The sequence below is a fragment of the Manis javanica genome, chromosome 16, assembly GCF_040802235.1.
Source record: "Manis javanica isolate MJ-LG chromosome 16, MJ_LKY, whole genome shotgun sequence".
In the NCBI taxonomy this organism is placed as follows: domain Eukaryota; kingdom Metazoa; phylum Chordata; class Mammalia; order Pholidota; family Manidae; genus Manis; species Manis javanica.
The window spans coordinates 56,088,517-56,104,786 of NC_133171.1; the positions used below are offsets into that span (position 1 = coordinate 56,088,517).

The 16,270-nt window shown below is 51.4% G+C and overlaps 1 protein-coding gene across 8 annotated transcripts in view; it reads right to left on the bottom strand.

The window, feature by feature from the left end:
* Positions 1-16,270, bottom strand: part of ANKS1A (ankyrin repeat and sterile alpha motif domain containing 1A) — a 319,903-nt gene that overhangs the window by 33,224 nt on the left and 270,409 nt on the right. For 3 of the 8 annotated variants that reach the window (XM_073224983.1, XM_073224982.1, XM_037000738.2), the window contains 10 exons: positions 12,301-12,399; positions 11,270-11,422; positions 11,013-11,120; positions 9,697-9,861; positions 8,117-8,242; positions 7,748-7,819; positions 7,491-7,577; positions 4,313-4,450; positions 2,635-2,805; positions 1,487-1,584 (listed from right to left, as the gene is read on the bottom strand). In XM_073224983.1, the coding sequence (XP_073081084.1) occupies positions 1,487-1,584; positions 2,635-2,805; positions 4,313-4,450; positions 7,491-7,577; positions 7,748-7,819; positions 8,117-8,242; positions 9,697-9,861; positions 11,013-11,120; positions 11,270-11,422; positions 12,301-12,399 (1,217 nt within the window). Of the gene's footprint in view, positions 1-2; positions 1,388-1,464; positions 1,585-2,634; positions 2,806-4,312; positions 4,451-7,490; positions 7,578-7,747; positions 7,820-8,116; positions 8,243-9,696; positions 9,862-11,012; positions 11,121-11,269; positions 11,423-12,300; positions 12,400-16,270 lie in introns of those variants that run through there. The other 5 variants (XM_073224984.1, XM_037000742.2, XM_037000737.2 and 2 more) reach the window with 4 other exon arrangements.

Below are 16,270 nucleotides of genomic sequence, written 5' to 3' on the forward strand. Positions count from 1 at the left end.
GCAGAAGCAAACACAACGGGGGGGGTGGGGAAGAAAAGGGTTAACCAAAGGGGCCTGCACAAGATGGAGGAAGCAGAAAGACAAGTGGGGGAGTAGAACAGAAGGTCCCTCACAGTCCCCCAAGGGCCCTGTGGCCTGCTCTTAGTGCTCCCAGGCCGCTGCCACCTCGGGCTCAGTGCATCTGTCCGGGAAGGCACAGGACAGGCAGCAGACAGGAGGCCCACCCTGCTTTAGCCGCTTGGGCTTCAACTCTCGAACTGCTGTAACTTACTGGCTTTCCCACTGGATGAGGCTGTGTCTGGCCAGCTTCCTACTGGAACCACTGCTTTCCTGTCTCCTGCTGTCTAAGCGGATTTGCCCACACCAGAGAATGTGGGCATCTTCCAAGCCTCAACTCCACAACCCCAGCTTCTGAACTGCTTGGAGGACATGAACTACACAGCCTCCTCTTAGAGGCGTCAAGAGGCTGGGGGCGGTAGACCAGGGGGGCTGGGTAACGGCTATCTGACCCCCATACTGTGGAGAAGTGTCAGCTCCTGGACGACAAGGGGCGTTGTTCGGCCAGGCCCCTTTCCTCGAGCAGTTCTGTTCTGTGAGGGGAAAAGGTGCTGCATGTGTGCAGGGCACAGGCCTCCCTCTTGCTGGGTTCTACAGAAAGGCCTTCCTCCTCAGTGAGCTAGACTCCAGAGCCAGTCTTGTGACTCACTGGTGAAGATGTGAGGGGCCGACCACATCCATGCCATCCCAGTCCTTGGAGTGGAAGACCCATTGGGACCAAGAAGCCTGCTGAGGGAAGCCAGCCTAAGGGTGTTCAGGTGCTCAGAGCCCTGTGCTCTGGAATCAGGTCTATTCCAGGGGCCTGGCACGGGCTTTGGGCCCTCACAGAAAGTTCAGGGTCTCACAGGGGGAGGCCAGCACCTTAGAGCACAGGAGCAAGGGACAGGGCTGCAGGCCAGCTGAGAACAGACTGCAGGGGGATTCTGGCACCAGATGGTCACAGTGGTTGGTAGTGTAGGGAAAAGCGATTAGCACTTGGCAGCGGCACCCAGCTGTGGCTCTGCGCAGAAGAGAGGATGGTGGACAGAGCTGGCCCGCTCAGAGGGAGTGGTCACTGGTACTGTCTGGACTCTGCTCAAGGACTGCGCCCCCCTCAGGATTCAGGATTCATAGTGCCTGCCCGCTGAGGCTTCCTGGGTGCAACGGGGCCCCCTTAGACTTCCTGGTGCCCACTGCAAAGGCAGTCCCGCCCCACCCCGCCAAGCTGCACTAGCCCAGGGGGGAGTTCACAGTGTCCGGTGGTGGTAGGTACAAGCTGGGAATATGCAGTGTCTAGAGCTGCTGCCCAGGAGAGCAGGTCCCGAGGGGGTCGGGGCCTTGGCGTCAGCAGCTGGAAGGAGAGTTGAGAACAGCAAACAGATTGGATGGCAAGGCACAGTGAGACTAGTGGAGACAGGGAGTGGGTGGTTAGAAGATAGTGGTCTCATACTTGGTGCTGAGGCTCCGCTTAGAGTCTGGTTTGGGGTCCACAATCCAGGAGACGCTGGCATGGGACTGGGCATCTGAGTCCATGTTGGGTGGGTCCAACTGCCAAGGAAAAAGAGTGAAGAGTCAGAGAGAGGTGCTGTGCCTTGGCCAGGGGCAACAGGGCCCAGCTGCCCCTTCCACACCCCGAGGCCATGGCTGCTCTCACGTCTGCATGAGGGGCATGACGCACAGACCTTGTTCTCTTCAGCCGAGGTGCAAGCTCCCTGGGGGTGGGATGGAGTGTGGCAGAAGTGACACCTTCCCTGGAGCACCATGGGAAGGCCACCTCTAGACCTCACCAGGGTCAACTTCTCCCAGGGATCCTTAGGGTTGCTCTAAGGAGCCTTGCCCTACCTGAACATCACGTTCTAAGCCCCAAATCTGTTCACAGTGGCAGGAAGGGGTAAGGGTTTTGAAACTCCAAGCCTCAGGTCCCTCTGCAGGGTCAGAAAGCGCACTCTCGGCAAGACCACAGCAGGCACCCCAGACCTCTGGAGAGAGGTCACATGGCAGAGGACAGAGGGCTAAAGCACAGACAGGGTCAACAGGAGGGCCGCTCAGGAAAGAACATCATGCAGGCAGAGCGGGAGGCCACTGTAGTCTCAGAAAGCTCACGGTCATTTCGGGGACTGACACATAGACAGCAGGAGATGTAAAGACCTTGACTCCAGGACTAACAGACGGCAACGGTAGGTAGGAAGGACGATGGGTGGTGCAGGTGTGACAGTAACAACAGCGACTATCGGGGGGCAGCAGCACCTGGGGTGCAGAGCAAAGCAGACACAGACAGGGGGTGCTGTTACTGGGGGCTCACCCATGGGCCATGTTGTCTGCAGCCCCACTGTGTCTGGGCCCTGGTGAAGCCTGGCAAGGGAGCAGGCAGGAAGCCCAGGGGTGGACAGCTGCCCACCTTATGTTAAAGAGGCTGCTGTTGCCTTCCTGGCAGAGAACAGGGACCTCACCCTCATGGTGGGCACCTAATTAATGGGCCATTTCCTGAGGGGCCAGCTGTCTGAGAGTGAGAAGCCCCTCCTCGTGCCTGACTCCACCCCAAGTCCTCAAATCCCGGGGCCAGTGGGGTGGGGAGTCTTGGTGACTGGGGCCACGTACCGCTGACTTCCTCATGCCCACCCGAGGCTTAGGCACGGGTTTGGAAGATTTTGTTTCAATCGTCTCAGCTGCAGAGGCCCCGGTGGGCCTGGACTTCTGGGCCTGCAGAGCTAGCTGATAGGCCACCTCAAATGCCTGCCCCAGAGTCAGGATAATCTCGTAGGTCAGATTCTGGGAGGAAATGGCAAAGTTTAAGCAGGTAAGACTGAGAAGCTGCTCATCCCTTTTCTCTAACACCTGTCCTACACCTGTCCTGGCCTCAGAGCCTGAGCAGCACGTGAAGAGGTAATGAGCCTATTGTGCTGAACATGTGTTGAGAACACAAATTTGTCCCAAGGTGATCTATACATTAGGGAACAATCTGAGCATAACATGCATTTGTGCTTCCGCATGCATGACTCCATCGGAGACAAACACTAGGTGAAGGCACAAAATGCACCCAGCCAGCCCAGCTCGCCTGGAAACACACAAAACGTGCCTGTGTCAGGATGACATTGAGCCACACTGCCCAGCCCTGGTGGCTCAGCTTCCTCACCAGGGCCCACCTGGCTGCTGCCCTGCAGCTCACCCTCGGCCCCGTCCTCCGACTGAACTGCTGCTCTTCTCTCTCTGTCTAGTCCCCTTTTGTCCTCTTGCTTGGGCATGCAGGCTGGCGGGAGGGCAGGCACACACTTCCACATATCATCTTGCAGTTTTCCTCAGGTAGAGTGTCACATTTACTGTAGTATGTATGTATTTCTTAACACTTAATGAATAAATGTGCTAAGTGTCTACCTTTTTCTAATGTGTCACTGACTGTTTCTGAGTGTTGTGCCCCTTTCTCCCATAACCCTGGTAATCTCACACCACTCAGTGATCCTGAGGAACACAAGTGTCGTGTTAGAGCATAACTGACTACTTGGAGAATGTAAGCTACACAGAAGAGTCCAGAAATTACAGGTACTGGGTGGATTACCTCATTTAATCTTCAAAACAACCCTTTGAAGTTGGTGCCATTACATCCACTTTACAGATGAGCTGCTGGGAGAAGTGACGTTTCTAAGATCACACAGCTAGCAAGTGGCAGAGCCAGGACTCTGCACCTGAGCAAGCACTGAGGTCCTGGGGCTGGGAATGCATGAACCATCTGTGTTCTAGAAGCCTCCAGAGATTTGGGAATTAGTTACTCTCCCTAAGGGCAATAGGGGCCTGGACACAAGTCAGTGGGTGAGGAGAGGGCCTGGGCCCTTGTCTCAGGGTAGAGGGAGTCTCTGCTGCACTCCTGTCCCTGGGGGCAGCATGTACCAATGGCTGCCCTCAGCCCGACAGCACCAGAGCCCAGCCTGAGAAGAAACTGCCAGGAAAGCACCATTGCCTGCAAGAGGGAGGAAGAGGGCATGGCAGGAAGGCTGCCCAGCTGGAGGGCTGGGGAATTAGGGTGGTGGGTTGACAAACAGTCCAGGGGAGACAGAGGCCTTGGCTGACCTAAGAAACACTTGGCTCAAGAAGCAGGAACCTATCATGAGAACCCTGGATAAGCCATCTGTTCTCTGCTTCTGTCTCATCACTGTAAAGGGGACTGGACTAGACTGGAAAGCTGCTGAGGCTCCAGGAACCAAAGTGCCTGGCGCAGGTGCCGGTATAGCACTGAGCTGAGGCTGCCTTGACGTAGTACCTCCGGCTGCAGGGCCCTACTCACCACGTCCACCGTGCTGAAGACATGGCAATAGTGGTGGCTGGTCTGCAGGTCCTTGGTGATGTAGGCAAAGGTACAGAGGTCCTCTGGGTCCTGGGCGGCACAGGAAATGTTCCGGATCTCATGCTCCGCGATGACATTCTGCCAGGAAAGGAGGGCTGGGATCCTCAGCTCCCTGAGGCCACGCCTCTCCCCACCTAGGACATTAACCCAATACCACTACTGCTCCCTGTTTTTGTTGGGTTGGGGTAGGGGGCAGTGTCTAGCCTCACCAAATTTAGGTTTCGGGTCTCCACCTTTGATCACAGCAACTGAGGGAGTAAAATGCTCACATCCCACCGCAGCTCCCAGCCCCTTCTGCCTTCTGGGTAATTGGGAGGTGGGGTACCAAGTGTAAGGTGTATGAGGAGCCCTTTGCTCACTAAAGGGTTTGCACCATTAAGAGCCTGAGAATGGGGAGGTGGGGCCGACAGCCCATGCTGAGGAAGGTAAGCTGTTGCTGTCACTAGAGCAGGGTCCTGGGATCAGGTTAAGTGGCAACTGAGAGTCATGCACCACACTGGGTGGTGGGAATGACGAGGAATAAAAAGGGCTGGGGACCCCACAGAAATACAAAGAATTATTAGAGAATATGCTAACAAGCTGGAAAACTTAGAAGAAATGGACAACTTCCTAGAAAAATACAACCTTCCAAGACTGACCACGGAAGAAACAGAAAATCTAAACAGACCAATTAACAGCAAAGAAATTGAATCGGTAATCAAAAAACTATCCAAGAGCAAAACTCCTGGGCAAGATGGATTTACCGTGGAGTTTTATCAGACATACAGAGAAGACATAATACCCATTCTCCTTAACATTTTCCAAAAAATAGAAGAAGAGGGAATACTTGCAGACTCATTCTATGAAGCCAGCACCACCCTAATACCAAAACCAGGCAAAGACCCCACCAAAAAAGAAAATTACAGACCAATATCCCTGATGAACACAGATGTCACTATTTGCAGATGACATGATATTGTACATAAAAAACCCTAAAGACTCCACTCCAAAACTACTAGAACTGATATCGGAATACAGCAAAGTTGCAGGATACAAAATTAATGCACAGAAAGCTGAGGCTTTCCTATACACTAACAATGAACTAATAGAGAAACCAGGAAAACAATTCCATTCACAATTGCATCTAAAAGAATAAAACACCTAGGAATAAACCTAACCAAGGAAGTGAAATACCTATACCCTGAAAACTACAAGACACTCTTAAGAGAAATTAAAGAGGACACTAACAAATGGAAACTCATCCCATGCTCTTGGCTAGGATGAATTAATATTGTCAAAATGGCCATCCTGTCCAAAGCAATCTACAGATTTAATGCAATCCCTATCAAATTACCAACAGCAATCTTCAATGAACTGGAACAAATAGTTCCTAAAATTCATATGGAACCACCAAAAACCCTGAGTAGCCAAAGCAATCCTGAGAAGGAAGAATAAAGTGGGAGGGATCTCGCTCCCTAACTTCAAGCTCTACTACAAAGCCACAGTAATCGAGACAATTTGGTACTGGCATAAGAACAGAGCCACAGACCAGTGGAACAGAACAGAGTCTCCAAACATTAACCCAAACATGTATGTTCGATTAATATATGATAAAGGAGCCATGGACATACAGTGGGGAACTGACAGCCTCTTCAACAGCTGCTGGTGTTGGCAAAACTGGACAGCTACATGTGAGAGAATGAAACTGGATCATTGTCTAACCCCATACACAAAAGTAAATTCGAAATGGATCAAAGACCTGAATGTAAGCCATGAAACCATAAAACTCTTTGGAAAAAACATGGGCAAAAATCTCTTGGATGTAAACATGAGCGACTTCTTCATGAACATATCTCCCCGGGCAAGAGAAACAAAAGCAAAAATGAACAAGTGGGACTATATCAAGCTGAAAAGCTTCTGTATAGCAAACACCACCAATAGAAGAAAAAAGGCATCCTACAGTATGGGAGAATATATACATAAGTGACAGATCCGATAAAGAGTTGACATCCAAAATATATAAAGAGTTCACGCACCTCAACAAACAAAAAGCAAACAATTCAATTAAAAAATGGGCAGTGGAGCTGAACAGACAGTTCTCCAAAGAAGAAATTCAGATGGCCAACAGACACATGTAAAGATGCTCCACATTGCTAGTCATCAGAGAAATGCAAATTAAAACCACAATGAGATATCACCTCATACCAGTAAGGATCGCCACCATCCAGAAGACAAACAACAACAAATGTTGGCGAGGTTGTGGAGAAAGGGGAACCCTCCTACACTGCTGGTGGGAATGTAAATTAGTTCAACCATTGTGGAAAGCAGTATGGCGGTTCCTCAAAAAGCTCAAAATAGACATACCGTTTGACCCAGGAATTCCACTCCTAGGAATTTACCCTAAAAATGCAGTAGTCCAGTTTGAAAAAGACAGATGCACCCCTATGTTTATTGCAGCACTATTTACAATAGCCAAGAAACGGAAGCAACCTAAGTGTCCATCAGTAGATGAATCGGTAAAGAAGAGGTGGTACATATACACAATGGAATATTACTCAGCCATAAGAAGAAAACAAATCCTACCATTTGCCACAACATGGATGGAGCTAGAGGGTATTATGCTCAGTGAAATAAGCCAGGCGGAGAAAGACAAATACCAAATGATTTCACTCATCTGTGGAGTATAAGAACAAAGAAAAACTGAAGGAACAAAACAGTAGCAGAGTCACAGAACCCAAGGAAGGACTAACAGTTACCAAAGGGAAAGGAAAGGGAATGGAGAAGATGGGTGGGAAGGGAGGGAGAAGCGGGGGGAAGAAGAAAGGGGGCCTTATGATTAGCATGTATAATGTGGGGGGGTGCACGGGGAGGGCTGTGCAACACAGAGAAGACAAGCAGTCATTTTACAGCATCTCACTACACTGATGGACAGTGACTAATGGGGTGTGGGGGGGACTTGGTAAAGGGGGGAGCCTAGTAAACAAAATGTTCCTCATGTAATTGTAGATTAATGATACCAAAAAAAAAAAGAGAGAAAAAAAAATGGGCTGGGGACACTCTAGGGAAGACACCCAGCTGGCAGCAGTTGAGGGATGGGGAGATGGGTCCTCTCCGGCCAACATGCTTGTGAGAAGCACACCTTGCTCGAGGCATCGATGAATTTGACACCTTTGTACGTGATGGACAGGATGATGGTGGGGACCTTCTTCATGTGCTCAGTGGATTTCTATAGGAAACAAGGAGTGGCCTTTGGGTGCCCCTTCTCCAGGCAAAGCCCCTTGGGTCCCCCAGCCCCCAGCCTCCCCATTGTTCCGCACATGGCAGCACCCAGGCGGCTGCCGCTGGTGCCCCATTTGATGCCTTCCATCCTAGCCAGCCCCACAATGCACAACCTACCCGCATCTTGGCACAGGCATCCTGTGTGGATTCTGTCCCTCGAAGATCTTTGATCAACATGGAGCCCAGGTACTGTGGGAACGAGCAGTGGCCGGGCTTAGGAAGTCCTGCGTCACCACCAAGGGGCGACCCAGCCAATTTGGGACCACAGTCAGGTGCTTCCCTCTCCCAATAGCCCCCTCCCCATCCTGGCCAGGGTCCCTTTTCCTCTCTGGCTAAACCCACCCAGAGCCCTGCCCACCCTCCACCCTGCCTGCCCCCAGATGCTCGGACCATCCGAGGAGGAGAAAAGAGCATTAGCTCCAGGCCTGGCCAGGAGGGGCAGGGAGCAGGGAGGCTGGCCAGGTTGGGAGCGCAGGTGCAACTCACATTGGCTTCGTAACCACAGGACTCGAAGATGAGCTTCTCTGGCTGGTGTTGCCAACTCTGCACAGGGGCATAGGGGGCGGCCAGGCTTGGGGGCCGAAGGGTCAGCTTGGCCTCGCGGTGCTCTTCCTGCAGAACATGTGGGATCACTGCTCTGCTTGCCCACTCCAGTGTTCTCACAGGCTCCCTGCCAGGCCCAGCACACCCAAGGGGGAAGAAGCCAGCTACCTCCAAGGAGTTCAAAGGTCAGGTGGAGAGGCAGGAGGCAGCCAGCAATTCAAATGCACTGGGGCAGAGGCGAGGCCTATCTATGCCAGAGAAAAGGTTGGAGAAGCAGGGACATGAGCCACCTGAGATGTACTCATTGGGAAGGCTCCACGGTGTCTGAGATGTCTTAATGAGAATGGGAAATGACTAAAATCTGTGAGGAGAAAACAGCCTGTGTGGGAAGGCACAAAGGACAGGGAGCAGGAGCCATTAATAGCCCTGGAAGCCCTGTCTCCAGGTGAAGGCCCCTGGGCCAAATGCTGGGGTGGGAAGTTTCCATGGCTAGGGATGCATCCTGTAGTGATCCTCGAGGCAGACGCTGGGGCGGGGGATGAGATGGTAGGGGGCTGCTTCAAGCCATGTTTGAGCAGATGGGATCCTTGACTAGGGCACTAGTAGGAATGGGGAGAGGGGGAAAAATTCAGGTCATATCTATGACTTCCATTCCTAGCAAGGTGCAAAAGTCTCTCGTATGGAGCCATTACAACCGCTAGACAACACGCTTGGTAAATCTTGCCAAATTCACAACTGTGCTTCTGGAAAGGTGAGGAAAACCCCCAGAGGCCAGAAATGAGAAGTGTGAGTCGAGAAAAAAAAGGGTGAACCTAACGTTCACCCTGGGGGGCTGGGGACACCTGTCAATCTTACGTCTAATGGGCCAAGCTGGGGAACAAGAGACAAAGCCTGGAATCTGTGCAAGACAGGAGGTAGGACAGGCAAGTCTTGAATAAACCTGGGAGCCCTGAAAGCAATACCCTGAATGGGTGAGCTAGGAATGGGTATTGGGCCTACCCAGGCCAAGGGCCCAGCAGAGGCTGGTGTGCATGAGGGTTGATGGCACTGAATGTGGGTGGCAGCTGCACCCACCACTGGGCATCAAAATGGGGCTGGAAAAACTGTCTGATCTGGGCTGCAGTTTGCTGGGCAGGTGGGGCAGCAGGGTGTGGAGATGCAGGAGAGAGAAAGCAGCTCTGCAACAGATGGGTAAGGGAGGAAGGGGCTGAGATGGGGAGAAACTGAGAGGCTGCATGGTAATTGACTGTCCTCAAAGAGGAGCCTCCTTTCTTCTGAGCATGGCAGTCCAGGCCACATGAGACACAGGAGGCCCGAGCAGTGACAGCAGAAGTGAGGCATGTGGTCACGGCACCAGGGGCGCGGGACTGGGTGCCTGGCACCGGTGAGGAGGCGAGGAGGCTGCTGTCTTCCTCCCATGCCTGAGGCTGGCAAGGACTCGGGGCAGGGCAAGGGTCTGGGAGGCCCTGCCCTGCCCAGAGGAATGAGGGGAACCCCTGTCTGCAGACCCCCTCCTGCCCCACCTGGATTCTGAAGCGTTCCGCCCGAGAAAGTGCTGCAGGGTCATGAAGACTGTCCTGCCGCCTCCTGCCCGTGTCCCCAGGAGGTAGCAACAGGTCAGCGGACCGTCCAGCGCAGGAATCGTTCTGGCTCAGGGGGGACGATGTCTGGGAGAGTAAGTCTTGGCACTGTAGTGGGGAGAAACCCAGGTGAAACTTGGAACTCATCAGGCCAGGCCCTGGGTTGTGGTCATCAGCCAGTCCTGGGCTGGTACAGGCAGACATCAGTGAGAACCAGCACAGTGCCAAGGAGGCGCCAAGAGAATGGCATGCTGGGCCAGGAGCCTGGGGGGAGACGGCTACTGGGCCAGCCTGGGAACAATCAAAGCAACCAGATTTGTCCTGGAGCCAGGAAGCCCGGACAACCCAGTCCTGCAGGCCAGCAGCCCCCATGGCGTCCCTGGTTCACTTGTACTCTCTGTGGCCGGGCGCCTTACAGGAAGAGAGGTGGTTTCAGGGCTGGGAAGCCGATTTCAAATGTACCAAAGATAATATCATGGTCACATCCAGACACGCTCTCTGGGGCATGTGAACAACCCATAGAGCTTTCCTGAGAAAGCGCAGCGCCGCCTGTCGGCACACTGAGGTGCCGCCTCACAGAATACAGATCAGTCTCCTCAGTTTTCATATTGGGATGTTAGCTGCATAGTTCTCAGAACCAGTCTGGACCTCAGCCTCATGCAAAAATAGGACAAAGTAATGGCCACTTTCCGAGGCTGCTGGTCGTACAGGGGCTGAGGCACGGGGGGCCCTGTAGGGGCCCAGCCCTCAAGGGCTCGTTCCTGCCCGTGGGTGGCTCGCTCAGCCTCCCAGGTGTGGGGCAGAGCTCATCCTGGGCCTTGGGCTCGCAGAGGCTGACCTGCTTTGCAGGCAGGGATCACCTGGCTCCAGCATCTGTGAGGTTCTCTTACCCACTCCGCAGGGATTTTACTTTGGGCAAGGTGGGAGGGCCCAGTCCTGCTGTGTATTCCAAGCTTTGTCTCAGGTTCATGTCAGCCTGCCTGAAAGGGGGCCCCTCCGCCTCTGCTGAAGTTAACACTCGGCAGCACCCAGTCACCTGGATATTGTTTTCCTACTTTGCCCAACACTTTACCTGCTACCAGTATGTAGACTGGGCCCTTGGTTAGGGGTCATGCCATCTCAAGCTTCGCTGATGAAGACGGGAGGCATGTCGCTGATGCATAACCAACCCCCGCCGTGCTCCGCTCTTGGTCTGGGCCCAGGGGCACACTGAACAACACAAGAGAACACAAATCCTTGTCCATCCCTCCTCAACTCACTCTCAGCTGGGAGAACCGTGGGGGCTTCTGAGGCGGCTCCTCGTAGGGTCTGTCTGCGAGGGAGGCGATGATGCGCTTGCGATGGCCGAGCAGGTGAACCTTTAGAACCTGGATGGGGTGGGGAGCAAGGGAAGGATCAGGCAGGGCCCAGGTCAAGTGCCCTCCAGCTGACCTCACCCTCACAGGCCAAGCTGGCAGCCCAGAGATGCTCGTACTTCAGAAGTGGCCAGGCCAGCCTGAACACAGGCTGTACTCACATTGACAAGCTCCAGTTCCCAGAGGTTCTTCACAGTGTCAACAGAGCTGTAGCCACTCGACAGAAAGGAATGGACGTAGTCCTGCAGCCCCAGAGATTCCAGCCAGGAGGGCACTGATGGGGGACTGTTTCCATCACAGCCCAGAGCCTTCACCTGCAGGGCAAGGGGAGGTAGGACTGACATCTCAGCACTCATGGACAGGACACCAGGGACCAGGGGCTCCAGCCAGCACACAGACCACACTGGGGCAGGTTTAAGACAGCTCCTGAGGGCCAAGGAGGGGCCTGTGGGCCTGGGTCCTCAGCACCCTGAGCCCTCCCTCAGACAGTCCTTTCCATCACCACTGTGGTCTCAGTTTCCCCATCTGAGAAGTGGGGGCCACCAGAGCACCCCAAGTCTGGGGAAGACAGCCCTACATATAAGGCTAGATGGGGAGGAGGGTTTGCAGGCTCCCCACTGTGCTTTGACAAGGTCACTGACCTGGTGGGACAAGAATATGGCGTGTGTCTGTGAGGCGGGTATTGGTCTCACTGCTGGGACTTGTTTGTGCTTCCTGAGCTCTGGACACATAGAAGGGACAAGCACAGTCGAGGGGGAGGCTTAGGACTACCAGCACCTGGATCCAGGCAGAGTGTGTCTGCCTGTTGCCCTGAGAGCCCCAGGGCCTTCCTGGGGAGGGCCTGACAGCAGGGGTCAAGGCAGGCTGCTGTGATCTTGAGTAAGTCAGGAGAGACCTCTAAGGGGTTCCAGCAGACAGGCCAAGCCTGTGGGCATCAGCTCTCATGGCAGACAGAGGTCTGGAGCCTCCCTCCTGAGCCTAGGCCAGGTCCTCAGTTGTTCCTAGTGCTCTGATGACTCTTTAGGGCCTCTACACGTGACATGTAAAAAGGACTGTTATGCTGCCGTGGGATTCCCATAAGGAGGGTGGGCAGTGCCAGAGATCTGCACGCCCCAGCCCCAGCTCCTTCCCCTTCTGGGTCCAGCTAGTGGGAGGCGATAGCCCTGGCTTTGGCACAGCTGCCAGCAGTCACCTTGGGTAGGGACCTTGCAGCCTGCAGCAGCTTCCGCCGGTGCTGGGAGTCACTGATGCCAATCTCCCGCAGGTCTTGCTCTTCCATCACATTAGACCCCTGGAAGCAAAAAGGAGAACATGAGGGCCCTCCTGAACTGCTGGCCACTGGCTACCTGGGAGCCAGCCTTTTTCAGGCCCTCGCCAAACTCCTGTCCATTGCCACAAGCACCAAGAGGCCTATGCAAGCAGGAGGCTGAGGAAGCAACAGACACATCTGCCCAGACTGCCCGCTCCCACCTAAGTGGCTCCCAGAGCAGCTGGACATGCTGGGGCTCAAGAGCAGGCCAGGCAGAGGGTGCCAACCTGGCCCAAACAGACAGGATGAGGGCAGGCAGTGAATGCTCAGGCCTGGGCACAAGCCGTAGCCCACCTTTGCATGTATGTGCATTTCCCCGGGAAGCAGGTCCCACAACCATCCAAGGACTAACCCGAAGGGTCCACACACATGTGCCTTCCCAATTTGGAGGCTACAGCTGGCGGCAGAGGCAGGCACCCAAGGAACCAACCTCTCCATGGCTCAAGGCTGGGACAGCCACACAAGCTTCTCTGCCCGGGAAAGGAGGCAAGGAGGGTCAGAGCTGAGCCCAGGTGGGATGGCTTTCCCTGACCTCCACTGAACCTGACAGGACAGCTGATGGCATTACAGGGCCCCCACTGCTCGGCACTAAGTGTGGCAACGGTGTGAGGAGGAAGGCTGTTTGTCACTGAATCTTTATTGCATGACAGGCTGAGTGCTTCTACAAGGGGTCCATCTCATTTCATGCTCACACCACCCTGTGTGTTAGGTTGTTTTAATCCTATTTTTACAGAGGAGGAAAATGAGGCACATAGAAGCCAGAAATGTGCCTGAAGTCACACATCTGGTGGTGGAGCTAAGATTTAAGGCAGTCTGACTGTCCTCCCACTCCTAACACCTATGATGCTGTCTTTCATAACTCACAATAGTGTCATGATAGGTTGTTTCAGATGATGATACATGAGATTCACAGTTCTGCCCTGCTTTTAGCCACAGTGCTCTGACAGGCAACGACTGTTAGCACTCTCCTGGGGGGTCACTCCACAGCCCAGCTGGGCACACACACACATGTGTACACTTACTTCATTTGTATGCACATGTAATTCTTGTGCTGCTTTTTGACACCTTATTCTTACTACTTAATATACAAGCACACCTTGGAGATATTGTGGGTCTGGTTCCAGACACCAGAAAAATGTGAATATTGCAATAAAATGAGTCCAGTGAATTTGCTGGTTTCCCAGTGCATGTGAAAGTTATGTTTACCTATGCTGTAGTCTGCTAAGTGTGCAATAGCATTATGTCTAAAAATAATTTAAAATACTTGCTAAAACATGCTAATCATCATCTGAGCTTTCAGCTTGTGTTAATCTTTTTGCTGGTGGAGGGTCCTGCCTTGATGTTGGTGGCTGCTGACTGATCTGGGTGGTGGGTGCTGAAGGGTGGGGTGGCTGTGGCAATTTCTGAAAATAAGACAATGAAGTTGTCTCATTGACTGACTCTTCTTTCATGAATGATTTCTCCACAGCATGTGATGCTGTTTGACAGCATTTTACCCACAGCAGAACTTCCTTCAAAACAAGTCAATCCTCTCAGACCCTGCTGCTGCTTTATCAACTAGGTTCATGTAATATTCTGAGTCCTTTGTTGTCATTTCAACCATCTTCACAGCATCTTCATCAGGGGTAGATTTCATCTCCAGAAACCACTTGCTTTGCTTTATTCACAACAGGCAATTCTCTGTCTGACCAAATTTGATCATGAGATGTCAGCAATTCAGTCACATCATCAGGCCCCAATTCAATTCTAATTCTCTTGCTATTTCCACCACTTATGCAGTCACCTCCTCCACTGAAATCTTGAATCCCTCAGAGTCATCCATGTAGGTTGGAATCAACTTTTCCAAACTCCTGTTAATGTTGATATTTGACGTCTTCACATGAATCACATAAATTTTTAATGACATTTAGAATGGTGAATCCTTCCAGAGGGTTTTCAATTTACTCTGACCAGATCCATAAGAGGAATCACTCTCTATGGAAGCTATAGTTTCATGACATATATTTATTAAATAATAAGACCTGAAAGTTGCAATGATTCCATGACCCAAGGGCTGCAGAACAGATGCTGTATTAGCAGTGAAAACAATGTTCATCTCATGTCTCCAACAGAGCTCTTGGATAACCAAGTGCATTACCCATGCATAGTAATAAAAAGGAATCTTTTTTCTGAGCAGTAAGTCTCAACAGTGGATTTAAATTATTCAGAAGAGCATTTTGTAAACAGATATGCTATCATCTGAGCTTTGTGGTTCCATTTACAGAGCACAGGCAGAGTAGCTTTAGCATCCCTTAAGGGCCCTAGGATTTTCAGAATGGTCAATAGGCACTGGCTTCCATTTACAATCACAAGCTGCATGAGCCCTAAATGAGAGAGTCAGCCTGCCCTTTGAACTTTTGAAGGCAGGCACTGACTTCCCCTTTCCAGCTATGAAAGTCTTACTTGGCATCTTCTTCCAATGGAAGCTGTGTCGTCTACACTGAAAATCTGTTGTTTAGTGCAGCCACCTTCATTAATGACCTTAGCTAGATCTTCTGGAGAACCTTCTGCAGCTTCTCCATCAGCACTTGCTGCTTCACCTGGCACCTTGATGTTATGGAGACGGCTTCTTTCCTCACACCTCATGAACCAACCTGTGATGGCTTCCAACCTTTCTTCTGCAGCTTCCTCACATCTCTCCGCCTTCCTAGAATTGTAGAGTTAGAGCCTTGTTCTAGATTAGGCTTTCATTTAAGGGAAGGTTGTGGTTGGTTTGATCTTCCATCCAGACCACTCACACTTTCTCCATATCAACAACAGGCTGTTTCACTCTCTTATCATTTACATGTTCACTGGAGTAGCATCTTTAATTTCCTCCCAGAACTTTTCCTTTGCATTCACAACTTGGCCAACTGTTTGGTGCAAGAGGCCTAGTTTTTGGACAGTCTAGGCTTTCAACATGCCCTCCTCACTAAGTTTAATCACTTCTAGCTTTTGACTTAGAGTAAGACATGTGCACCTCTTCCTTTTGCTTGAACACTTAAAGGTCATTATAGAGTTATTAATTGGCCTAATTTCAATACTGTCATCTCAGAGAACAGGGAGGCCCCAGGAGGGGGAGAGACAAGGGAACAGTAGGTTCGTGGGACAGTCAGAACACACACAACATTCATCAATTAAGTTCGCTGTCTAATATGGGCATGGTTTTAGGTACCTTAAAAAAATTACAATAGTAACACGAAAGATCACTGATCATAGATTACCATAACAAATATAATAATAGTTTAAAAATCTGAAATATTGTGAGAATTAACAAAATTCAACACCGCAGAAGTAAGCAAATATTGTTGGAAAAAGGGCGCTGATAAGATTGCTCAACTGCAGGGTTGCCACAGACTTTTAACTTGTAAAAAACAAATTGAAAAACTTCGGTATCTGTGAAGTGCAGTAAAATGAGGCAATGCCTGTTACCCAGGAGACAGCTCCGCATCAGTATATGCAGACCTGCCTCTTTTTCTTTTTTTTATAATGTTTTTATTAAGGTATGATTGATATACACTCTTATGCAGGTTTCACATGAAAAAACAGTGTGGTTACTACATTTACCCATATTATCAAGTCCCCACCCACACCCCAATGCAGTCACTGTCCATCAGTCCTGCCTCTTTTTCTAAAGCTGCACCATCACCTAGGGATTGGACACATTATAAATTATTTAACCAGTTCCCTGTGAAGGATGATTGTTTCCAATTTCTGTTTCTACGCAAGTTGCTGCATGAATACCCCTGTAGATGGCATTTCTAGATGGTTATCAAGAAGAGAAATTGCTTGGTTAAAAAACGGTATGTGAATTTAGAAGTCTGGTATTTATACT